Here is a 22,898-nt window from a genome sequence, read left to right on the forward strand (position 1 = left end):
ATGTACCAATCATTGCCGAATAGGTTAATATCCATGGAACAATAATCAGTTATGATCCAGACATAGTTTATTTGCATTTCTTTTCCCTCCCAGCAAGAATTCATTTGTATTACTACCTGTTTTTATCTACAGAGCTGTACAACAGCCCCAAGACCATGAAAAGCAGGGATGACTGGGAAAGATGTACTAGGCAGGACCTCCAGTCATCTTTTCTGCACACTTTGAAGTCTAAGTTCTTCTGTGACCAGGATCTCAAAAGAGTAGGCTAGTGTTAGAGGAAGGAAGAGAGCATATAACTATATCCAGTTTTCTCATTCTCCCTGCCTAAAAAGGAGGCTTCATAGTGTTTGTCTCAAAGGGGCTACATGGACATCTCTCTGTCTCCTTTTTTTAGCTCATCTTCATACCCACTTACTCTTTTCTTGCAGCTCCCACTTCAGAAGTCCCACAGACTTGTAAGGTTCCACTCCTCCTCTTTAGAAACTCGACTTTTCCTAGAGGAGAAGGAAGGCTTCCCCAGCTCCCCGATCCTGGTTCTATCTCAATGTCTTGCAAACCTCAGCGATTACTCTTTGTCTGAATGTGTATCCAGTTTGTCCTCCAAGGGAAAGTAGAGGGTTCTGGTAACTGAGGGAGGGCAGAGCAGAGCAGATACTGGATTCTCAGTTCAGCTTTCCCTTCAGCAAGTGGGATTGCTTAACATTAAGAGGCAAGCCACCTTGTAAAAGACCCTGAATTCCCCCAGGGGAACTAAGTCTTGTCTAATCTAAGGAAAGGATACTGCTGTTAACAGGACTTTGGCCTTGCATCCTGTGGAAGAATAACCTCCAGGCGTTTTGTGAGCAGAGGACCAAGTGAAGGGGGCGGTCTCTTTGTTATGCAGAGGGAAATGCTTGCTCCACTTAGGTGTTTTTCTTTCTTGTATAGAAGAAAAGAGCTGTCCAGTGGTTACTACCTCACATAAAGGTTAAAAAATTAGAATTTGCGATTTTGAAAAATAAAACTGGGGTCATAAATAATAGAGGAATGATGGGGATCGGCCCAAGGTTAGATTTAGATGAAGGACTCAGAATCCAAGGTAGTTCCAGGACCATTTTGATCAAGACAACTGCTTCTTGAGCTTTTCAAATATATGCTCAGTATTGGCTCTCTGCAACAAACAGACTTACTGCAGAGAGGGACGTGCAGAGATCCTTCAGAACATCCATTTCTGCTCATTCCCACTGGCAGCCTAACACATGAAGATTTGGGGCATTTTTGCTTTCCCCAGGAGACATATTTTTTTAAAAGATCATTAACATATGAATTTCTTATCATGTCTTAAGTAAAATGTAGTTACTTCTCTTCCCTGTGGAAGCAGTAGCATGTTCAAAGAAAAGCACGCCTGGGGAACCTGGAAGTGTAAAACCACATTAGCCACTAGGTAATTGATTATTTCCATCAAGTCAGGCCATATCTTGAGTCTCCTCTTTTTCATCTCCAAAATAAAGGAGTTGGAGTACAGCTCTCTAAAGCAATTCTCCCACCATGTTACTCCTTGAGGTTGGGGCAAAAAGGCAAATGTGAGCCCTCCAGGCTGGGATGAATAGCCCGTCACACAGATGGCCTTTGCAGGCTGTGGAGGGACCACCTCTTGCTTTCCCCTGCCATGGACACTGTCAGGATATAAAAGACCTTGTTAAACTCTACCAGGAACACACCTGAGTCCCAAAAGGGGTACAGCAGGACATAGGTACTACATATAATGGTGATTCTCCTCCTGTGCCTTCTTAAATGTTTGCTTCTATTCTGAGTTAACTCCTTAGGCATTTTTGCCATTTTCAACCTGTTACTTGTTCATTTATTTGGTCACCAATTCAAAGTTGCTTGAGAATGTTCTAAGTACCAGACATTATCTTGAAGCCAGGAGATATAATATTGAACAAAGCAGTTGGGGTCCCTGCCCTCCTAGGACCTATAGTCTGGGGCAGGATATAGACCACGGTGAAGATCATAGTGAAGTACAGGATGTATGTGGCCCCATTTAATGGACACCTAGTCCAGAGAAATGTGTATACTGAGTCTGGAGGAAAGAAAATGACAGATTGACACAGAGGCAATAAGTGTGATTTAGGCAGGGGGCACCTGTGATGCTACATGTGGGTTTCTCGCAAAATTAGTGAAGCTTAAGCTTCCTGGTATACCAGTAAATGAGATATTTTAAAAGGGGTCAGGGGAAGAAAAACCCGAGTTAAAGCATTTGCTAATTTCCATGCTGTAAATACGCCACCATGGTTGATGTCAAGGTACGGTTTAACCACCAACCCCCAAGAGCCATTAATATTTAACAACAGAGCTTTTGAATGAGTAGTACCAGCCCCAAACAATGCCTAGTAAGCTTGGTGCCCTTTACTTGGACAAGCCTCTTCACAGTGTCTTTGTAGGGGTTCTTCTAATACTGGGCTCTGAGACAAGAATTTATATGCACGTAGTTTATCCCAGAAATGCAAGAAACAGACACAGGGAGTGGAGAAGCAAGCCAGAAAAGGGAAAGAAGCCAGTAAAATGTGTGTTTCTACCACAGCTGGCAAGTAGAGCTTTATCCTGCCGGAGAGTTCTGGGAATCGGTGAGACAACAACATTAGGAAGAAGGGAGCCTGGGGAATCAGTAGGGCAACTAATTCCAGTTCCTGGCAGAGGTCCACTTCAGGGATGTACTATTGCCCTGTTACCTTTGATCTTCAATGATGGGCACAGTGTCCTTGCATTGCTTTGGAGAAGACTTTAAAGCAAAGAGCTGTAGATTTTGGCTGTGGGAATTCAGCTAGCAAGCACACAAGTAGCGCACTATGGGCATGTAGTCCATAGCTACATGGCCATGTAGCGCCATCTGCTACATGTGGCCTGTACTTAATTCTGTATTTATATTTTGCACGTGTGAAATTAGGATCTCAAATTTTTATTCGTTTTAGGCCTTAAAAAACCTCAAGCCCCATAGTAATAGCTCCTTTTCATTGGAAAGAATAGTATATATGGGAAATTTAAAGAAATTAATAAGGGCATGCAAGAACTGGGAGAAAGCAAGATAGAAAGGAACCAGATGAAAATGGTAAGCCACGCCACAGTAAGAGTGTTAGGTCAAACATAGCTCATCTAGGTTTGGTTGGGGTTTGTGGGTCTCTGCAGAACTCAGCTGGGCTCCCAGCTTGCCATTTCCAGGACCAGCTGAGAGAGCAGCCCCATTCTGGGATGGCTCTGTCCATGATGAAGGGCAAGTATACAAGAGGACTGGGGCTCCTCAGGGGCTCAGTTGGTTAAGTAACTGCCTTCAGCTCAGGTCATGATCCTGAGGTCCCGGGATTGAGTCCCGCATCGGGCTCTCTGCTCAGTGAGGAGTCTGCTTCCCTCCAACCCTCACCCCTTCATGCTCTCTTTCTCTGTCTCTCTCTCAAATAAATAAATAAATAAACTATTTAAAAAATAGGAGAAGACTAACAGAACTTCACAATGCCTCTGCTGGCTTTTGCTCACCAGTGAGTCATCTCCCATCTTCTCACATTCCACTGGCTAAGGCGACTCACTTGGCCCATCCAAAGCTAGTAGGGTAATGAGTTATGTACCTAGAAAAAAGCTTTCTAGGAAAAAGCTTTTTCCTAGGTATATAACTCATTTAATAAAGGATTTTTTTTTAAAAAAAGGGAGACTTTGAAAAAGTAGCCTCATATAAATGCTCCCCGTTATGTGATCTATTTTATAAGATAGAGACTTACCTTCTTTGTTAAAATTACTGGCTTCCCATTAAAGATACTAATGACACAAAAAGCTGTAACAATAAAAATTACCAGAAATATCACTACTCCAGATAATCACTTGTAACATTTTGGTAGAAATCCTATAGTGGGTTGTTGTATTACCTAACTAAGTTACCACCTTTTCCCCCTGTAGGTGGATTGTAGTTTCTTACTTTACTAGCTTTGAGACCACCTATTAGCCTCTATAGCATATATAAATCATTACATTTTATTATGTCCCTGTTTCTCTTTCCTTACCATTACTCTTTTGTTTTAAAATGTATTTCCTATGTATCTTTGTAAAACACTTGCAAATACTTTGGGTGTTAGATAGAAAATAAGAGAACTAACTAACTTTCTTTCTTTCTTTCTTTCTTTCTTTCTTTGAAATAGATTATTTAAAACCTAAAAAGGAAAGGTCTAGGGAGAGTTATCCCAGTAATATTGAGCCTCTGTTCCACATACCAGTCCCCTGGAGAGATTTTGTTAATTCCTTTGATGAAGTCCCTAGAGGTTGCGATCTAATTGTTCTGCTCTGGAATAATTTTTAAAACCCTCTAAGGGTTGGGAAAAATTGAATAAATACATGATTAAATTAGTGAGAAAGTAACAGAAAGGCATTCCTATGTGATGAGCAGGAGCAGGCGGGAAATTTCCTTATAAATTGGAAGTTGGCTGAGAAGCTGTAGATCTATGTGACTCCTAAACTTTGACGAGAATAAGGGAAATGGATGCCAGTGGAGGCATAGGAGCTTCCAGAATTAAGAATGGGACAGCTGTTAAGATCTGTTCAAGCTTTACTGAGTGAGAAAAAATAGCAAGTCTTATCCTCTCTGACACCCCAATCTCCCCACATACAGCCCAAATCAGACTCTAGGAGATCATTGCTTTTTGAGGTCACTGATACAGTTTTATATACTGTTTTCCAGAATGCTGTGTCTAGCTAAAGTCCAGTCTTTGTGAGAGAAGGTTGAAATAATGGGAAATTACTTATATACCCAAAACAGGGAAGAAGGAGCAATGGTACGGAAATTCGATTGTTTTGTTTATAGCTCTCCAATCAAATGATTCTCTGCAGAGTTCAGTCATATACACGTAAAACATGAAAAATTCATCTTCTTCATCATAATATAAAACAAAAACAGAAAACAAAAACCTTCTCTCTATGTGTTTATAGAGAAGATAAAAATACAAATGTGGGTTGTATTTTTTGGTTTTGGTTTTAGCTAATAACAGATTTTTTTAATAACCATGATTTGATACTGGTAAGATCTGAATTAATTGCCATTTGTAGAGTAACCATGGTGACCAACATATTGCTTCTGATTCCATTAATCCTGTGGAGATTAACTGTAAATCCCAAAGGATCTCTAGCAGTGATTGAGAAATAATCTTTTCACATGTATATTATTTGGTGACAGCCATTTTCTTTAAATATGTCTCTAACCAGCAAAGAGATAAGACAGCCCCGAATGAGGTGTCCCCGTTTCCCAAATTTAAAAAATATTTTACAAAATACAACAAATGACCAAAAAGTTAAATAGGTAAAAATTCCATATTAAGGATTACTTTAATGAACATGTGTCCTATTCCTGACAGACGTAACAGAGTAGGCTGTTCTATTCCAGTTAGAAATTTGCCTGTGTAGGACATCAACCTCAATAGAGGAACTGGAGACAAAATTTGATATTCTTTAATGAAAAAACTTCCAATTATTATTTAGAATATAGGAATTAAAAAGAATGAGTTGAGTCAGACTTGGGAAGAGGAATAGCTGATTGCCTAATCTGAGACTAATAATGTATTGTGTTTGTAAAATTTTGTTTATAACTTTGAACATAGAGTATGACCCCACCCCATGTAAAACCACCTTTGTCCTGCAACAACCTGGAGAGTCTGTACAAAATGTAGTAGCCTCATTTTATAGATGAGGATACCTCTACAGAATGCAGAATGACTTCCCCATGATTAGTATTAGAGCTTTCTTTTTAACTGGTTGAATAAATTGCTAAGATTCTGAGTTGGAGGAGAAGAGAATTGGATTAACAACCCAACTTTTTTCTGACCTTAATTCATATTATATCCAGATGATATAAGCAAAATTCTAGGCCATTTGAGTAGCAGGAAGGATTATAAATTTAACGTGAATGCTTCTTTTGGACTAATAACCATCATTTCATATTTTCTTGCAGCCTACAAGACTTAAGAAGAAAAGATACCCACAAGCAGTTGGGTATGCTAACTTTTATTACTGAGATAGTCATAGAATGATGTTCAGGAAAAAATTCCTGAACCCTTCACAGTACATGAAAGAAATTTCAAAACAATAAGAAGCTGACAAGACTGATTGTTAGTAGGACTAATGTGAAAGTATTGTGTCAGTTTCATTGCTGCTTATTTTTGTTCTTGGCCATTCATAAAATAATTTTCATCTCCTAATTCATAGCATTTTGGACTCTATGATACGTAGTAATTCATAAATTCACCAGCATGATCTGGCTGGTGGTTGGACTTTGCCTAAAGCTACTTTGTTGGTGGTAGACATCATTGGCAAGTCTGTAGTAGTCAAATCAAGCCATTGCACCCCTGATTTCAAAAATGAGATTAACCAAATTTGATGGCAAATTAATCTTCTGTTCACCTCATCACAAATGCCCCAGACCATAATTTTAATCAACAGAAAAAAGAAAATGGTCTCCATTAGCTATTTAATCTTTTAAGGTAAGGGTTTTTAATAATTCCCTAGTAATTATAAAAATTAAACTTTTCCTTGGCAATTTAAGAGATTGAGGAGGTTACATTAAAATATTTCTTTAAAACAAATGGAAGGGGAATGTCTTTGATATAATCATGGCTATATATTTATATATTTTTACAAATTGTTAGGGAATCAGGAATACTGCATATGCATAAACGTGCAACTCATCACAGTAGCCTAAAACCCCATGGGTTATTAAATCAGAAATTAAGGGCACCTGGGTGGCACAGTTGCTTGAGCGTCTGACTCTTAGCTTCTGCTCAGGTCCTGGTTTGGAGTCATGGGATCAAGCCCTAAATCGTACTCCACGCTCACCAGGGAGTCTGCTTGAAATTCTCTCTCTCTCTGTCCCTCTCCCCGCAAATAAATAATTCTTTAAAAATATAGATCAGGGGGCTCCTGGGTGGCTCAGTGGGTTAAGCCGCTACCTTCGCTCAGGTCGTGATCTCCTGGTCATGGGATCGAGTCCTGCATCGGGCTCTCTGCTCGGCAGGGAGCCTGCTTCTCTCTCTCTCTCTCTCTCTCTCTCTCTCTGCCTGCCTCTCCATCTACTTGTGATTTCTCTCTGTCAAATAAATAAATAAAATCTTAAAAAAAATAGATCAGAAATGACATACTTGTACATGTTGAATAATAATAGAAGCAAGCATTCCATCAACTTGGCTCAAGAATACAAATAAGCTCACCAAGTTGTTCCTTCTTCATCTCTACAAAGGTGTATCCTAGTTAAGTTTATATAAATAGGGTTGCAGAGGGTGAGTTTGCCTAGGTCCAAGGAGTGCTCAATTGCTTCAAGCAAATAGTTGTCCTCTGTAAGCTCAGAAGACCATGTCCTTGATACTGTAGCCTCAACCTCCTCCTTACACAATGACACTCTCCTATGACTACCCCCAACATTTTTCTGGTGATTTCATTTCTAGCTGTGTGCCAGGGTAGCTTTGTCTGTTAACATGAGGACTCTATACCTAGAGCCTTTTTAGGAATAGTCCTTGGTTAATAGGCCTTGGTTAATAAGACCTCTTAGGAGCAGGGAGATAATTTAAAAATTACCTAAGGAAATCCAATTAGATTTGAGTTCCTTTGAAAGAACCTTTGGAAATTCTTTGTAAAACTATGCCAGCACTTGAAATTTAAGGTGTATTCGTGTGTAGCATGCATTTTACACCTTAATTCACTATGAATGTATCATTTCTCATAGATCACACACATAAGGTGAGAGAAAAATACTGTTTTCAGTGTTTGCTTTTATTTTCTAATTTATGATACATGCTGACTTGCCTGTTGCTAGAGAAATATATTATCAACTTTGGTATCAGAATTAGAAAGGTTGTGTCTCTGGATTTTTCTGAAAAAATATACCATGTATCTGAGATGTTCACAGAGGTCATAGAGTATATTTCTCCAGCTATTTTTTTTTTTATTAACATATAATGTATTATTTGACCCAGGGGTACAGGTCTGTGAATCATCAGGTTTACACACTTCACAGCACTCACCTTAGCACATACCCTCCCCAATGTCCATAACCTAGCCACCCTCTCCATACCCTCCCACCCCCCAGCAACCCTCAGTTTGTTTTGTGAGATTGAGAGTCTCTTACGGTTTGTCTTCCTCCCGATCATATCTTGTTTCATCTTTTCCTTCCCTACCCTCCAAACCCCCAACTCTGCCTCTCAAATTCCTCATATCAGGGAAATCATACAATAATTGTCTTTCTCTGATTGACTTATTTCGCTCAGCATAATACCCTCTAGTTCCATTCACTTCATTGCAAATGACAAGATTTCATTTCTTTTGATGGCTGCATAGTTTTCCATTGTATATATATGCCACCTCTTCTTTATCTGTTCATCTGTTGATGGACCTCTAGATTCTTTCCATAGTTTGGCTATCGTGGACATTGCTGCTATAAACCTTCAGGTGCACATGCCCCTTTAGATCACTACATTTGAATCTTTAGGGTAAATACCCAGTAGTGCAATTGCTGGGTCGTACGGTAGCTCTATTTTCAACTTTTTGAGAAACTTCCATGCTGTTTTCCAGAGCAGTTGCACCACCTTGCATTCCCACCAACAGTGTAGGAGGGTTCCCCTTTCTCCACATCTTTGCATCATCTGTCATTTCCTGACATGTTAATTTTAGCCATTCTGACTCGTGTGAGGTGGTATCTCCAGTAAATAGATACCAGGAAATACCTGGTATCTCAGGTATTTCCCTGATGCCAAGTGATGTAGAGCAATTTTTCATGTGTCTGTTGGCCATCTGGAGGTCTTTGCAGAAATGTCTGTTCATGTCTTCTGCGCATTTCTTGATTGGATTATTTGTTCTTTGGGTGTTGGCTTTAGTAAGTTCTTTATAGATTTTGGATACTACCCCTTTATCTGATATGTCATTTGCAAATATCTTCTCCCATTCTGTTAGTTGTCTTTTGGTTTTGTTGACTGTTTACTGTGCAAAAGGTTTTGATCTTGATGAAGTCTCAGTAGTTCATTTTTGCCCTTGCTTCTCTTGCCTTTGGCAATGTTTCTAGGAAAAAGTTGCTGTGGCTGAGGTCCCAGAGGTTGCTGCCTGTGTTCTCCTCAAGGATTTTGATAGATTCCTTTCTCACATTGAGGTCTTTCATCCATTTTGAGTCTTATTTTTGTGTGTAGTGTAAGGAAATGGTCCAGTTTCATTTTTCAGCATGTGGTTGTCCAATTTTCCCAACGCCATTTGTTGAAGGGACTGTCTTTTCTCCATTGGACATTCTTTCCTGCTATGTCAAAGATTGGTTGACTGTAGAGTTGAGGGTTTATTTCTGAGCTCCCTCTTCTGTTCCGTTGAACTATGTGTCTGTATTTGTGCCGGTACCATACTGTCTTGATGATGAAAGCTTTATAATAGAACTTGAAGTCTGGAATTGTGATGCCACCAACTTTGGTTTTCTTTTTCAACATTCCTCTGACTATTCTAGGTCTTTTCTGATTCCATATAAATTTTAGGATTATTTGTTCCACTTCTTTGAAAAAGATTGATGGTATTTTGACAAGGATTGTATTAAACGTGTAGATTACTTTAGACAGCATAGACATTTTCACAATCTTTGTTCTTCCAATCCATGAGCATGGAACATTTTTCCATTTCTTTGTATCTTCATCAGTTTCTTTCATGAGTACTTTATAGTTTTCTGAGTACAGATTCTTTGCCTCTATGGTTAGATTTATTTCTAGGTGGTATATGGTTTTGGGTGCAATTGTAAATGGGATCGACTCCTTAATTTCTCTTTCTTCTGTCTTGTTGGTGTATAGAAATGCAACTGGTTTCTGTGCATTGATTTTATATCCTGACACTTTACTGAATTCCTGTACAAGTTCTAGCAGTTTGGAGTGGAAACTTTTGGGTTTTCCACAGAAAGTATCATATCATCTTCAAATAGTGATAGTTTAATTTCTTCTTTGCCTATTTGGATGCCATTAATTTCTTAAAAATTAATTTCTCTGATATAAGGATTTATTCAACTTTTGTTTGACATCCTTAGCATGTAAATTGTTTTCCACCCCCTCATTTTCAATCTAGAGGTGTCTTTGAGTCTAAAATGAGTTTCTTGCAGACAGCATATCGATGGGTCTTGTTTTTTTATCCATTCTGATACCCTTTGTCTCTTGATTGGGCCATTTAACCCATTTACATCCAGGGTAACTATTGAAGGATAGGAATTTAGTGCTATTGTATTGCCTGTAAGGTGACTGTTACTGTATATGGTCTCTGTTCCTTTCTGGTCTACTACTTTTAGGCTCTCTCTTTGCTTAGAGGACCCCTTTCAGTATTTCCTATAGGGCTGGTTTGGTGTTTTGAAATTCTTTTAATTTTTGTTTATCCTGGAAGCTTTTTCTCTCTCCTTCTATTTTCAATGACTGCTTAGCTGGATATAGTATTCTTGGCTGCATATTTTTCTCATTTATTTCTCTGAATATATCATACGAGTCCTTTCTGGCCTGCCAGGTCGCTGTGGATAGGTCTGCTGCCAATCTAATATTTCTACCATTGTATGTTACAGACTTCTTGTCCCCACCTGCTTTCAGGATATTCTCTTTATCTCTGAGACTTGTAACTTTTAGTATTAGGTGATGAAGTATTGATCTATTTTTATTGATCTGGGAGGGGGTTCTCTGTGCCTCCTGGATTTTGATGCCTGTTTCCTTCCTCAAATTAGGGAAGTTCTCCACCATAATTTGTTCCAATATACCATCTGCTTCTCTCTTTCTTCTTCCTCTGGGATTCCCAATTATTCTAATATTGTTTTGTCTTATGGTATCACTTATCTCTCCAATTCTCCCCTCATGATCCAGTAGTTGTTATATCTCTCTTTATCTCAGCTTTCTTATTCTCCATCATTTGGTCTTCTTTATCACTAATTCTCTTTTCTCCCTCCTTTATCCTAGCATTAAAAGCCTCCACTTTTTATTGCACCTCATTAATAGCTTTTTTTATTTTAACTTGGTTAGATTTTAGTTCTTTTATTTCTCCAGGAAGGGATTCCTGAGTATCTTCTATGCTTTTTTCAAGGCCAGATAACATTTTCATAATCATTATTTTGGACTCTAGTTTCAATATCTAATTAATGTCTGTATTGCTCAGGTCCCTAGCAATCAGTACTGCCTCTTGTTTTTTTTTTTTTTTTTTTTTTTTTTGAGGTGAGTTTTTCCACCTTATAATTTTGTCCAGAGAAGAACAGATGAATGAGAGCTCACAATGCTAAAAACAGAACAACAACCCCAGAAAAATATACAGTAAATAAATCAGAAGAGAATTGAAACTGGGTGGGGGGAAGGAAAATATATATAAATATATGATCAGGATGGTGAAAAGAACAGAGCCGCACACTTGATTTGGGGTGTGTTTTTGTCTGTTAGAAGAAACTGTCTCCCCAAATTTAAAGACGGGGGAAAAAAAACTGTATATATATGTATATAAAATGGTAAATATATATATTTATTTTTATTTTTATATATTTATATTAAATTTTAAATATTTGTATATGTAAATAACATATATTATTTATATATGTATATATATATTTATTACATGTATACCTATATATAAAATGGTAAACTGAAGGGATGAAATATGACTGTAAAGATGAAAATCTAAAAAAAAATTTAAAATGATAGTAAGTTGGTTGAGAAAAGAAAGAAAAAATTTAAAAAATTTAAAAAAAAAAAAAAAAGGTGAGAATGTGATCAGGCCAGCAGGAGACTAGAAGAAAGCCATACACTAAATTTAGAGTATATTTTGGTCATTAGAAGAAACCGTATACCAAAATTTTGTTGGAAGAAAAACTTATATGTATACTAAAAATAAGATTAAATACAATGAAGGGATAGATTATGACTATAAAAATGAAAGTTAAGAAAGATTTTTATAAAGGTATTGATAGGATAAGATGTTGGTTAAAATAGGAAAGAGGTTGCGTTGCCTGGGTGGCTCAGTCATTTAAGCATCTGCCTTTGGCTCAGGTCATGATCCCAGGGTCTTGGGATTGAGCCTGGTACTGGGCTCCCTGCTCCATAGGGAGCCAGCTTTTCCCTCTACCACTCCCCCTGCTTTTGTTTCCTCTCTCACTTTTTGTCAAATAAATAAATTAAAAAAAAAAAAACTTCAAAAAAAATAAAACAGGAAAGGGGAAAAATTAAAAGAAAAAAAGAAAATTTTAAAAATTTAACTTTCAAAGACTAAAGAATCTTGGAAAAAGCCATGAATTCCATGTGTTGTATTCCCCCAGTGCTGGAGTTTTGCAGTTCTTATTGATTGGTGAACTTGGTCTTGCCTGGATGTTCTTGCTTATCTTCTGGGGAGGGGCCTGTTGTAGTGATTCTCAAATGTTTTTGCCCAAGGCAGAATTGCACCACCCTTGCCAGGGGCCCAGCTAAGTAATCTGCTCAGGTTCACTCTTGGTAGCTTTTGTTCCCTGAACACTTTCCATAGAGCTTTGGAGGACTGGAATGAAAATGGCAGCCTCCCAATCTCTGCCTGGAGGAGGCGAGAGCCGGGGGCCTCACTCCTCAGCACACCCTCAGAGAAAAGCAGTCGATCACTCCCATCTCCCTGGTCTCCAGCCTCACTCCATGCTCACCTGGCCTGTGACCAAGTGTTTCTGTCTCTGGCACACGGCCCCATTTGGAGTCTCCAAACCCAGCAGATGCCTGCAGCACACTTCCGTGCTGCTCCTCCCAGTGGAGGAAGGGAGAGTGTCTCCCCATTTCTGCAACTTGTGGGGTCCCTGCTTAAGAGCATTGGCTGACTGTGCCTCAGATCATGGTTTAAGGTAACCTCAATCTGAAAGTCCCCTCCTCAGCTCCATCTCTGCAGCCGGCTTCCCCACTCTGATACCTGGGAGCTCTGCTACACTCAGGCATCCCTGGTTCTGTGACCCCTGAGTGTCCTGAGAAGACCACACTGTCCCAGTGAGTTCTCCACCCCCTGCTTAGCCACTGGAGTGATGTGTCTCAGTGGAGACGACTTCTAAAAGTTCTGACTGCATGCTCTGCTGCTCTACCACTTGCTGGGAGCCGTCCCCTCCCCCACCCACAGTACATCTTCCCGTATACCGTCTCAGATTCACTTCCAGAAAGCAGTCGATTTTCTGTTCATATTATTGCTGCTATTCTTTTCTTTGATCTCTTGTTCAGTTTGTAGGTATTTAGAATTGTTTGATAACTATCCAGCTGAATTTCTGAGATCAGGCAAAGTTTAGGTCTCCCTTTCCTCCACCATCTTCCTCCTCTTCTCCTTATGATTCATTCTTGAAAATTAACATTATCCCCATCTCTCCTAGGCCCCGATTGTCCTAGCTCTTTAAGTTGTTATTATAACAAGGGAAAATCATGCTTTTCTGTGTGTGTGTGTGTGTGTGTGGTGGGCTCTAAGGTGAACAACTGGGTTTCCTAAAACTGAGGAGTTTCTAGGAACATTGGATTTTTATTGCAAAAACTGGAAATGTCATGAATAAACAAGGATCATTGGGTCACTCCAGCTATAAAGGTACTACATAAGGTGTAGGTAAAAGGGAGAAAGGAAAAACCAGTAGTCATATTAATATCACCCAATAAAAAAGAATTCTTAATACAAATATCCTGAGTATCTGAAGGGTGAAATTGCACTGAACTAATTAATTCTAAATGTCAGGCATTTGGGCTTCATTTTTTGCTATTGCCATCATCTGTGGGACATAGTCCTCCTCCTTCGCTTTATGTTTGTTCTCTGCTGATGGTTTCTTGCCTGTTTGTCTTTTAGGTCAACTCAAATCAAAACATACTCTTGGGATAATGCCCAGGTTATCCTGGTTGGGAACAAATGTGACATGGAAGATGAGCGGGTCATTTCAACAGAGAGAGGCCAACATTTAGGAGAACAGCTTGGTAAGTGATAAGCTAACAAAACAGAGCTTGGTCATTATTTGTTACAGTGCACAGAGTCACAGCTAATTGCTATGATGGGCTTAATAGAAGGACTTTCAACCTTATAGTAGAAGCCAGCATATCCTCGGTAAGTAGTAAGTGGATTTCGTCCCACTTTTTGCGGCACTATGAGAATTCAAGCATAATAACCAAAATGTTAATCTAGTACAAGGTATTCAAATTTTCATTTCATGAGAAACACAGGCTAAGCCCTGCCTGCTATTTCGTCATTGCATTGTTTTTTTCCATATACATTTTGCATTGACTGAGCATTTTATTATCCTGTGTGATTGTTGTTGTCAGGTTTCTACCAGAAGAGTTTAGTAGCACAGAATAATAGGTCACATTATAGATTCTGCTTCTGGGGACATCACTGACAAGGCTTGCTGCTGTTAAAAATGTTTTTGAGACTCATTCTCCTCATCTCTCAAAAATAAGTATCATGACCCATTCCTTCTTTACCAAGCTTTTGTAGATAAAACTGAGATTAGAAATAGGTATTAGAGAGCTTCAGAAGTCACAAAGCCCTTTTAAACACAAAACATTGTATCTTGAGAGAAAAATACTTGAGTGAGTAGGGTAGAGTTTCGTGCACAGGAGGGAATCATGATTGATTTATTAGTTCAAGGCATTTACACTGAGCACCTCTGATATGCCCTGTACTATGCCAGATATCATGGGGTGTACAAAAATGTATGATTCACTGTTCCTGGGCTCAAGTTGCTTTTAGTCAAGTGGGAAACCTAGAGATCCACGGAAAAAGGCAGAAACAGCCAGACAACAAAAACAGGATAGTTAGGAGGTAGATGCCAAGAGAAAAGCAACAGGGGGAAGGAGGCAGACTGGAAGAGAGGTACCAGGAGGTGTGGGAGCAGAGTGGGACAGGAAGCAGGTAAAGCTCAAAGAAGACAGGACACCTGGAGAGAAATGGTATGGAATTAAGCAGAACAGCTGGGAAGAGGTGAGTGATGAGAGGACATAGAGATCATATGGGTTAAACGCCAAGATAAGGCCTGAATGGACCCTAAAGAAGAAGAGAATTTGAAAACCACAAAGAGGAGAGAAAGCTTGATGAATAAAGGGCACAATGGACCAAGGACAGTGAGAGGAGAGTGGGTACAGAAGTTGGAACTGAGTGTAATATTACTGAAGTAGAGAGCACATCTGAGGAATAATTGAAACTCTGGAGCAAAAGAGGTGGAATTCTTTTCTTTTTATTCCTGCTCCCCTTCCTTCCCTCCCCCTCCCCGTTTCCCTCCAACTTACACAACAGAGAACATCAAGGTATTCTTAGCAGGGCAGAGTCTGGCTCTTCAGCCTTTTTGGCTAGTACCTGCAGTAAGAAATATGTTCAGTTCAGCAATCCAGTGCATACATATGTACAGAGAGAGAAAGAAACAGAAGTTTCACAAAGTATATTTACCCTTACTGGATGAGATTCATTCTTGTATTTTTCTATTTGATTCTCTTTCTCCCTCTGTCTTTTAATAATGGTCTGACCCACTGTTGATTTTAGGACTTAGTTATGGGTCTCAACCTACACTTTGAAAAGTGCTGCTATGAAGGGCTTGTTTGAGATCAATCTGCTGGTACTGGGCAGCGCATATGGGAGAGCAGAGACCCTCTCAGTGGGTCCCCTTTCGGTTACTCTGTCATGTGGTAACCTCCTAAAGGAACTATGCACGGTCCATTCTGAGAGCTTAAACACTTCTTCATGAGATCAGTGCACTCATTAGACTAAGGGCCACCTGATGACCACAAGAACCCTTCCACAAATGTTTGTGGAGCTTCCCATGAGAAAGTCACATAGCTCATGTCTGGTCTCTCTGTGGTTGCTCTTGAACCTTCAGCATTTCGTTCATAGGGGTTTTCCCATTTTATTACCTTAACAACATTTTCATTGAAAATTCTGAAAAACTTGGCAAACTCTCCTTATTTCTCTTAGCACGTCAGAAAGTTAGGATTGGAAAATAGTAGATCTCCCCAAAGAGAAAAGAAACCTAGGAGTGAGTTGGCATGGTGGCTTCCTGAAACCATCTCTAGTTTCCCTATATTTTCTTCACTAGTCAAACATGTGCCACACTGGGGATGGTGGGGGAACTGCTCCACAGATCGAAATTGTCTCTCTCTATATAAACCTGAAAACTTTGCTTTAAACAAAAATGGATTGAAGGCAAACACTGTTAAGTGTCACCAGTAGAGAAGAGCCAGATAACCGCATAAATTCTTCACTACTTTGATAAATTACTTAGATGTTCAGAAGAGTAGATTATGGAAGGAAACACTAGAATGATGGGAATGCTTCAAGAGGGTGAGCTTTCTTAGAACTAAGCCTGTGTCTACATCAACAGGAACCCTGTTCATGCAATGCCGGCTGTAGAAAGTTCTTGAAATTGTGAAGCAGAACTGTCTGATGCTCCTGTGCAAGTTCTCCCAGTGGTTTCTAATTGATTTTTTTTTTTCTGTTCTCTATTTAATATAACCCAGCAGTTGTCATAGCAACCAACACTTGTGCAATCTTAGAGAGTCATTTACTTCACTTAATGTGGTTTGTTCTTCTCATGACTGCACACACTTCTACAAATGATCATGAGAGATCATTCGTATGGAAATAACCCACTCTTACAACCTCAATGTAAATATTTTAAAGGTCTTTGCTTTATTTTTTTTATATTACTAACAAAACTCCATTGTCCAGAATTCCCTTACATACACACAGAGATTGGGCACTATTTCTAAACATCATTTCCACATTTTAGTAAATGGCTGAAAATAACTCTTCTGTCAGTCTGGTTACAATTGCAAATCCTAGTGAGGGCACTGGAAGGAACTGAGTTGTAGGTGAGCTCTTTAAAAATGCCTGTTTGGCAGTCGCCATTGTTGGTCGGTCCTCTTTAGTTCACCAAGCATTTACTAAGCGTTCACAATATGTCAGCTGCTGGTAATACCATCCCCTACTGTCTAGGAACAAATGTAGCAGCTGAGATAGACTAGACAGATAGACAGACAGTGAGAATTTCCCTTACCTTATTTTCTGTTCTATTTGGCCCGTGGTAAGGGCCCTGCCTGTAAAATTTGGCCTTTTGGCTTCTACCCTATGATGCCCTCTGTTCTCCTCCTCCTTCTCCAGCCATAACTTCTCTTTGCTTGGAAAATCCCTCCTCTTTCTGCTTCTTGCACTTTGGCATTCTTTCGTGAGCCCACCACTCTTCATTCTCTCCCATTCACTTTCATGCTTAGAAGTGCTGCCACAGACCATGACAACCAAATCATTTTTTCAGTTCTAGTTCCAGTATATTAACCTACAGTGTTATATTAGTTTTAGGTGTCATTCAACACTTCCATACATCACCCAGGCTCCCCATGGCAAGTGCATTCTTTAATCCCCATAACTTGTATCATCCTTCCTCCACCCACTCCCCTCCTTCTCTCTGGTAACTATTAGTCTGTTTTCTATAGTTACAACTGTTTCTTGGCTTATCTCTCTTTTCCTTTGCTCCTTTGTTTCATTCTTAAATTCCCCATATGAGCGAAGTCATACAGTATTTATCATTCTCTGATAGACTTATTTCACTTAGCATTTATACTGTGTAGCTCCATCCATGTCATTGCTAATGACAAGATTTCATTCTCTTTATGGCTGAGTAATATTCCTCTGGAATATTATTGGAATAATATTCCAATAACACACCACATCATCTTTACCCATTCATCTGTCAGTGGACACTTGGATACCTCTATAATTCGGCTATTGTAAATACTACTATAAATGTAAGGGTGCATATATCCCTTTGATTTGGTGTTTTTGTATTTTTGGGGGGTAAACACTCAGTAGTGCAATTAGTGGTTGGTAAGGTGGTTCCAATTTAACTTTTTGAGGGACCTCCACACTTTTTCCACAGTGGCTGGACCAGTTTGCATTCCCACTAACAGTGGCGGCAAATCTTGTTCTAGTCTCGCCCTCTCCCTGGAGCTGCAGGCTCCTCTGCCCCCCTCCCCCCAATAGCTGTGCCTAGTCCGTGTGTCTGTTGTAAAGTGGTTCTTTAATCATCTGCAGCTAAATCAGCTGAGGTTCTTGCTCAAGTGCACATTCATCACCTCAACACAGTCCTGTTGCTTTCGAGTTTCTGAAGTTGAAGCCCAGGAATATCCATTTTTAAGAAACACTCTCTGACTTTTACACAACACTAGTTTTAGTATGCTGGCTTAGATGGTGGCAAGTATTTGGAGAAGGTAGAGAATTACCCTTGGAGCTGAAGATTGTCCTATAGCTGATATTATTCTTTCAATGCAAGTTTTTAACATTCATTACAGATGCATGTACCTGATGCATGTAACAATATATAAGAATGTTTTAGATTTGTATTTTATCTAAGGAACAAATTTATCCTATGGTAATAATCTAAATATATGTATAATATTATAACTTAAGCTTTATAGGTAAAACTGTTTAATACTAAATGAAAAAAAATGGGAATAATTAAAGTTTTCCTAAAATAGTTGTCACTCAAGTAGAAATAAGAACAAGTAAATTTATGGAGGGGAAGGGGTATGTAGCACTTGGAATTATAGATGAAAGGAGATTTGAACTATTTTTGTAAGTTCTGAAAGGGCAGAAAGTACAGAATTTCTGGTTTGCCAAAAATGTAGTCAGAGAAACAAAGACTACAGATAGAAAAAATTGGGAAGGATTATTTTTTATGAATAATCTGTAAGGATTCAGTTTTGAAATGTTTCTAATTTGTATTAACATTTCTTCCTAAATCAAATAATACTTATTCCCTTTTACTCTTCAAACAGCTCTCATATTATATGCATGTATTACTAAATTCCAGACCCATCTTTCCCCCTTGTCCAGCACAGAGACCCCATGAAGATTTCTGACAACTCTAAAATATGTTAACACTTGCCCAGTTTTCCAGTCTGTAAAATTTGTCTCTCATTTTGCCATTGTAATGACTTATTTTGTTTTGATTATCCATCTGACAAATACTTATTAAACACCTACAGTAACATCTGGGAGTCATAAAATATGTATCTTCTCTGTTGTGAAGCTTAACATGTGGTCTGTATATCAAAAACATAATCAAATATCATTAATATATAAATCAAACAGCTGGAAAACATCAAAACAAGTACAATTTGAAGAGTGGAAGAAGGGCACGGAGTTGTAGGAGTAGACAGTGCTTCTGTTTTTAGGAATATGAAGACTGACAAAACACATTCTGTCTATACTCTGAGGCATACTGATTGATAAAGACTGGCTTAACCAGTCCCTTGAAGGGAATAATATGTTGAAGTAGAAAGAAGTAAATTAAAGACTAATAAATGGAAAAGGATACTCATTCACATCACAGATACTATACTAAAGGAACTGACTGGATGTAAGCAGGATATATAATTATTTCCTAAAAGATATAAATAAATCAAGGAAGGTAGATCTACCATGGCTGAAAGAGTCTGGACTACCTGTGAACATTTCTGTTGAGTCAAGGATAAGAATCTAGGCACATTGACCATACCGCCCCAGATGCCTTGTTATCACTGGTAGAGACGAGTTAACTGAGGTGAATGGACCATCAGGGGAGTCTCATCCAGGGGAGTCTACCTCCTTGGATTGTAGAGGCAATGCTTTGGATTCCTACTAAGTCTGCACAAACCCAGTGTTGCATAAATTGAGAATTCTGAATCTGGGATTCTCTAATCTGCTCTGCTCGTATGAGTCTTTTAAGGGCAACCACCCTTGTCTTTCCCTGCCAACCCAGGGAAGAGAAAGCAAGGCAGTCACTATAATAAGAAATCATGTTGTCATGGGAACCATGAACTTTTGGATCCACCTGGTCTGACCCTAAGCAGCCAGACTGTCTTCATATGTTTTTTATTGAAGATAATTATAATTGTAGCATCATACCTTTCCCGACCTCTAAGCTCACTCACGAGTCATTGTATCCTTAGTACCTTGAGGTTTACTTTTGTACCTTGAGGTGCAGAATAAGTCTTAAATGAATTTGGTTTTCTGTTTTATAGTTTGGGAGGGAATTGAGTCCTGTATAATAGTAAGTCTATTTAAACTCTTTTCTTGAATGCCAGTCTTCCAGTGATGATGCCGTAAAGTGATTGCAACCCTGTTAAGGATAAATTTTCTTAAATACAGTCTCACCCAAATACATAATTTCTGCTTTCAACAAATGTCCATCTTTCTGGAGTCTCTTCCAACATTAGTTTATTCATTTATTAAAACTGGAAAATTCTTTGGCGATTTTGTGCTTTATAACCTCTGGAAATTCTTAATGCTTTACTCTTTGAGCCCTAAAACAGACACTGAGACAGCAGTAAGCCATACAGCAATTTCTTACCTTTAGAACACCAGTTTATAGGGATTCCTGGGTGGTGCAGTCAGTGAAAGGTCCAATTCAGGTCATGGTCTCAAGGTCATGAGATAGAGCTTGCAGGGTTCCATGCTCAGTGTGGATTGCTTCAGTTTCCCTTTGCCCCACCCTCTCCTTTTCTCTCTCTGAAATAAATTTTAATAAAACAGCGATTACAGATTACAGATTACAGAATCTGTAATCAAAACCACATAGGTTCTCTTCCAAATAATGAAAAATTTGTATTATAGGGTGTGTTATTGTCGCACTGAGAGAGCCACAACTGCTCTGAGACCAGGAATAACAGATGAATTAATTCAGAAGTCACAGATAGGCCTCAGAACACTGATGGGGTCTTCCTTTTTCTCAGAAAATTCAAATAAAGCAAGACCAAAGCAAGGAGAAGGAAATAAATCTAGAAGGAAGATTGGATCTAGAGTAGATATTCTGAAAAAATCTGAATGCTCAAGCCATATCCAGGTCAATTAATTGGAATCTTGAGAAATGGCACCCAAAGCGTTAAAAAAAATATATATATTACATTGCAGTAATAATTTACATATATTAATTTCAGGAATATAACTTAATGATTCAATATTTGTATATATGGCAGCATAATCACCACAAAAATTTTCATTAACCTCTGTTAACATACACAGCAAAATTGTTTCTTGTGATGAGAACTTTTAAAAAATAAACTGTTTTTTAAAAAACTAAAAAAACAACTTTTAAATAAAAATACAGTATCAGTAACTAAAGTCATTATGCTATGTGTTATATTTCCATAATTGATTTATAGTATTACTGAAAATTTGTGTATTTTGTCCCCCTTCACCATTTTGTCCACCCATCATTCCTGGCCTTTAGTAACCTTCAGGTATACAACATAGTGATTCCGCTATTACATACACTACAAAATGCTCACCAAAATCTGACCATTTTCATTTTTTACCAATCATTCACTATTACTGAACACCACCTATTGGCCAGGCCTTGTGAGCAAAGCAACAGTATGACCAACCTCCTGATGATGTCTGTCATCATATGAAGTTATTAGAATATTATTTATTATATTCCTTATGCTGTACTTTTCATTCAATCACTAATTTATTTTATAACTGGAATTTTGTACTGTTTAATCCCCTTAACCTGTTTCATCTCTCCCCATGCCCCCTTCTCTGACAGCCACCAGTTTGTTCACTCTGCTTACAAGTCTGTTTCTATTTTGCTGTTGTTGCTGTTGCTTATTTTTTATGTTCCACATAAAAGTTAAATCATGTCTTTCTCTGATTTACTTCACTTAGCATAATAACCTCTAAGTCCAGCCATATTATCGTAAATGGCAAGATTTCATTTTTTTATGGCTGGGTAATATTTTACGGTGTATTTATACCACTTCTTCCGTATCCATTCATCTATCAGTGAATGTTTAGGCTGCTTTCATATCTTGGCTACTATAAATAAAGCAGTAAACATGAGGGTGCATATATCTTCACAAATTAGTGCTTTTGTTTTCTTTGGATAAATAGTCAGAAATTCTATAGGGGCCCCACCAATTTACATTTCTACCAACAGTGCACTAGAGTACCCTTTTCTCCCCATCCTAGTCCATACTTACTCTTTCTTGTCTTTGTTGATGCTATTGTGATGGCTGTAAAAGGATATCTCAGTGTGGTTTTGATTTGCATTTCCCTGATGATGAGGGATGTGCATCTTTTCATGTGTCTGTTGGCCATCCACATGTCTTCTTTGGAAAAAGCCCATAGATGTGTGTTAAATTAGATGAGAACCTCTCTGGCTGATCCTTCGATTGTAACAGATGAGCCACTTCTATATAAAGTCTGGGTGTCTTTCAACTCGCTGTCTCTGCATTAGGACCTGGGGATTAAGTCTGTGTACAAGCCCTTTAAGAGCGTTTTCTCAGTTTACTACAATGTTGTGAGTGTCATAGATACAAGCCCTATTCATTTGCAAAGATAGATATTTTGGGAGACTTGACTTTAAGGTGCAAATCATAAAATCTGAATACATTATGTGGGTTTAAACCCTTTGACCCTCAACCAGAAGCTTTGGGTTTTGAGTTCCGTACTCACTGTAGATGGTTAAGCCAAGAATGAAGTTTATAGCAAGATCTGTTCCAGCCTTTCCTACCCACTTTGACATGACCATTCTCTTGTTCACTCAATGGGTAGGAGTTGCTCAGCCATTTTAGATTCTTCCATATGTAGCTGCAAATTAATTGTGTCTGTGGGAAGTGAGTTCAATATTCTATGTCATCTTCTTGAACAAAAACCCAGCTGTATTTCTTTTAAGTCTCGGGTTATTCTAGCACATAGTCATGACTGAGAACCACTGATGTACAGGAAAAAACAAAATAAAACAACAACAACAAAAAAAACAGAAAACCAAGAGGCAGATTACTAAAGAGCTAGCAGAAGGAAATTGTGCAATGTGATGCTTTTCACAGTTGGGAACCATGCTGCTCTGCCTCAGGGACCTGGTCCCCAAAGTTGACTTCCTTCTGACCACCTTATGCACTACCCTTGTCTTGTCCCTTGTGGCCGGT

At 38.7% G+C, this 22,898-nt stretch overlaps 1 protein-coding gene across 2 annotated transcripts in view; it reads left to right on the forward strand.

Annotated features, from left to right (window-relative positions):
• Positions 1 to 22,898, forward strand: part of RAB3C (RAB3C, member RAS oncogene family) — a 296,308-nt gene that overhangs the window by 227,671 nt on the left and 45,739 nt on the right. For both annotated transcript variants that reach the window (XM_059175041.1, XM_059175040.1), the window contains exon 4: positions 13,801 to 13,925. In XM_059175041.1, coding sequence (XP_059031024.1) covers positions 13,801 to 13,925 — 125 coding nt within the window. The remainder of the gene's footprint in view (positions 1 to 13,800; positions 13,926 to 22,898) is intronic.

The sequence above is a fragment of the Mustela lutreola genome, chromosome 5 (genome assembly GCF_030435805.1).
Source record: "Mustela lutreola isolate mMusLut2 chromosome 5, mMusLut2.pri, whole genome shotgun sequence".
Classification (NCBI taxonomy): Eukaryota; Metazoa; Chordata; class Mammalia; order Carnivora; family Mustelidae; genus Mustela; species Mustela lutreola.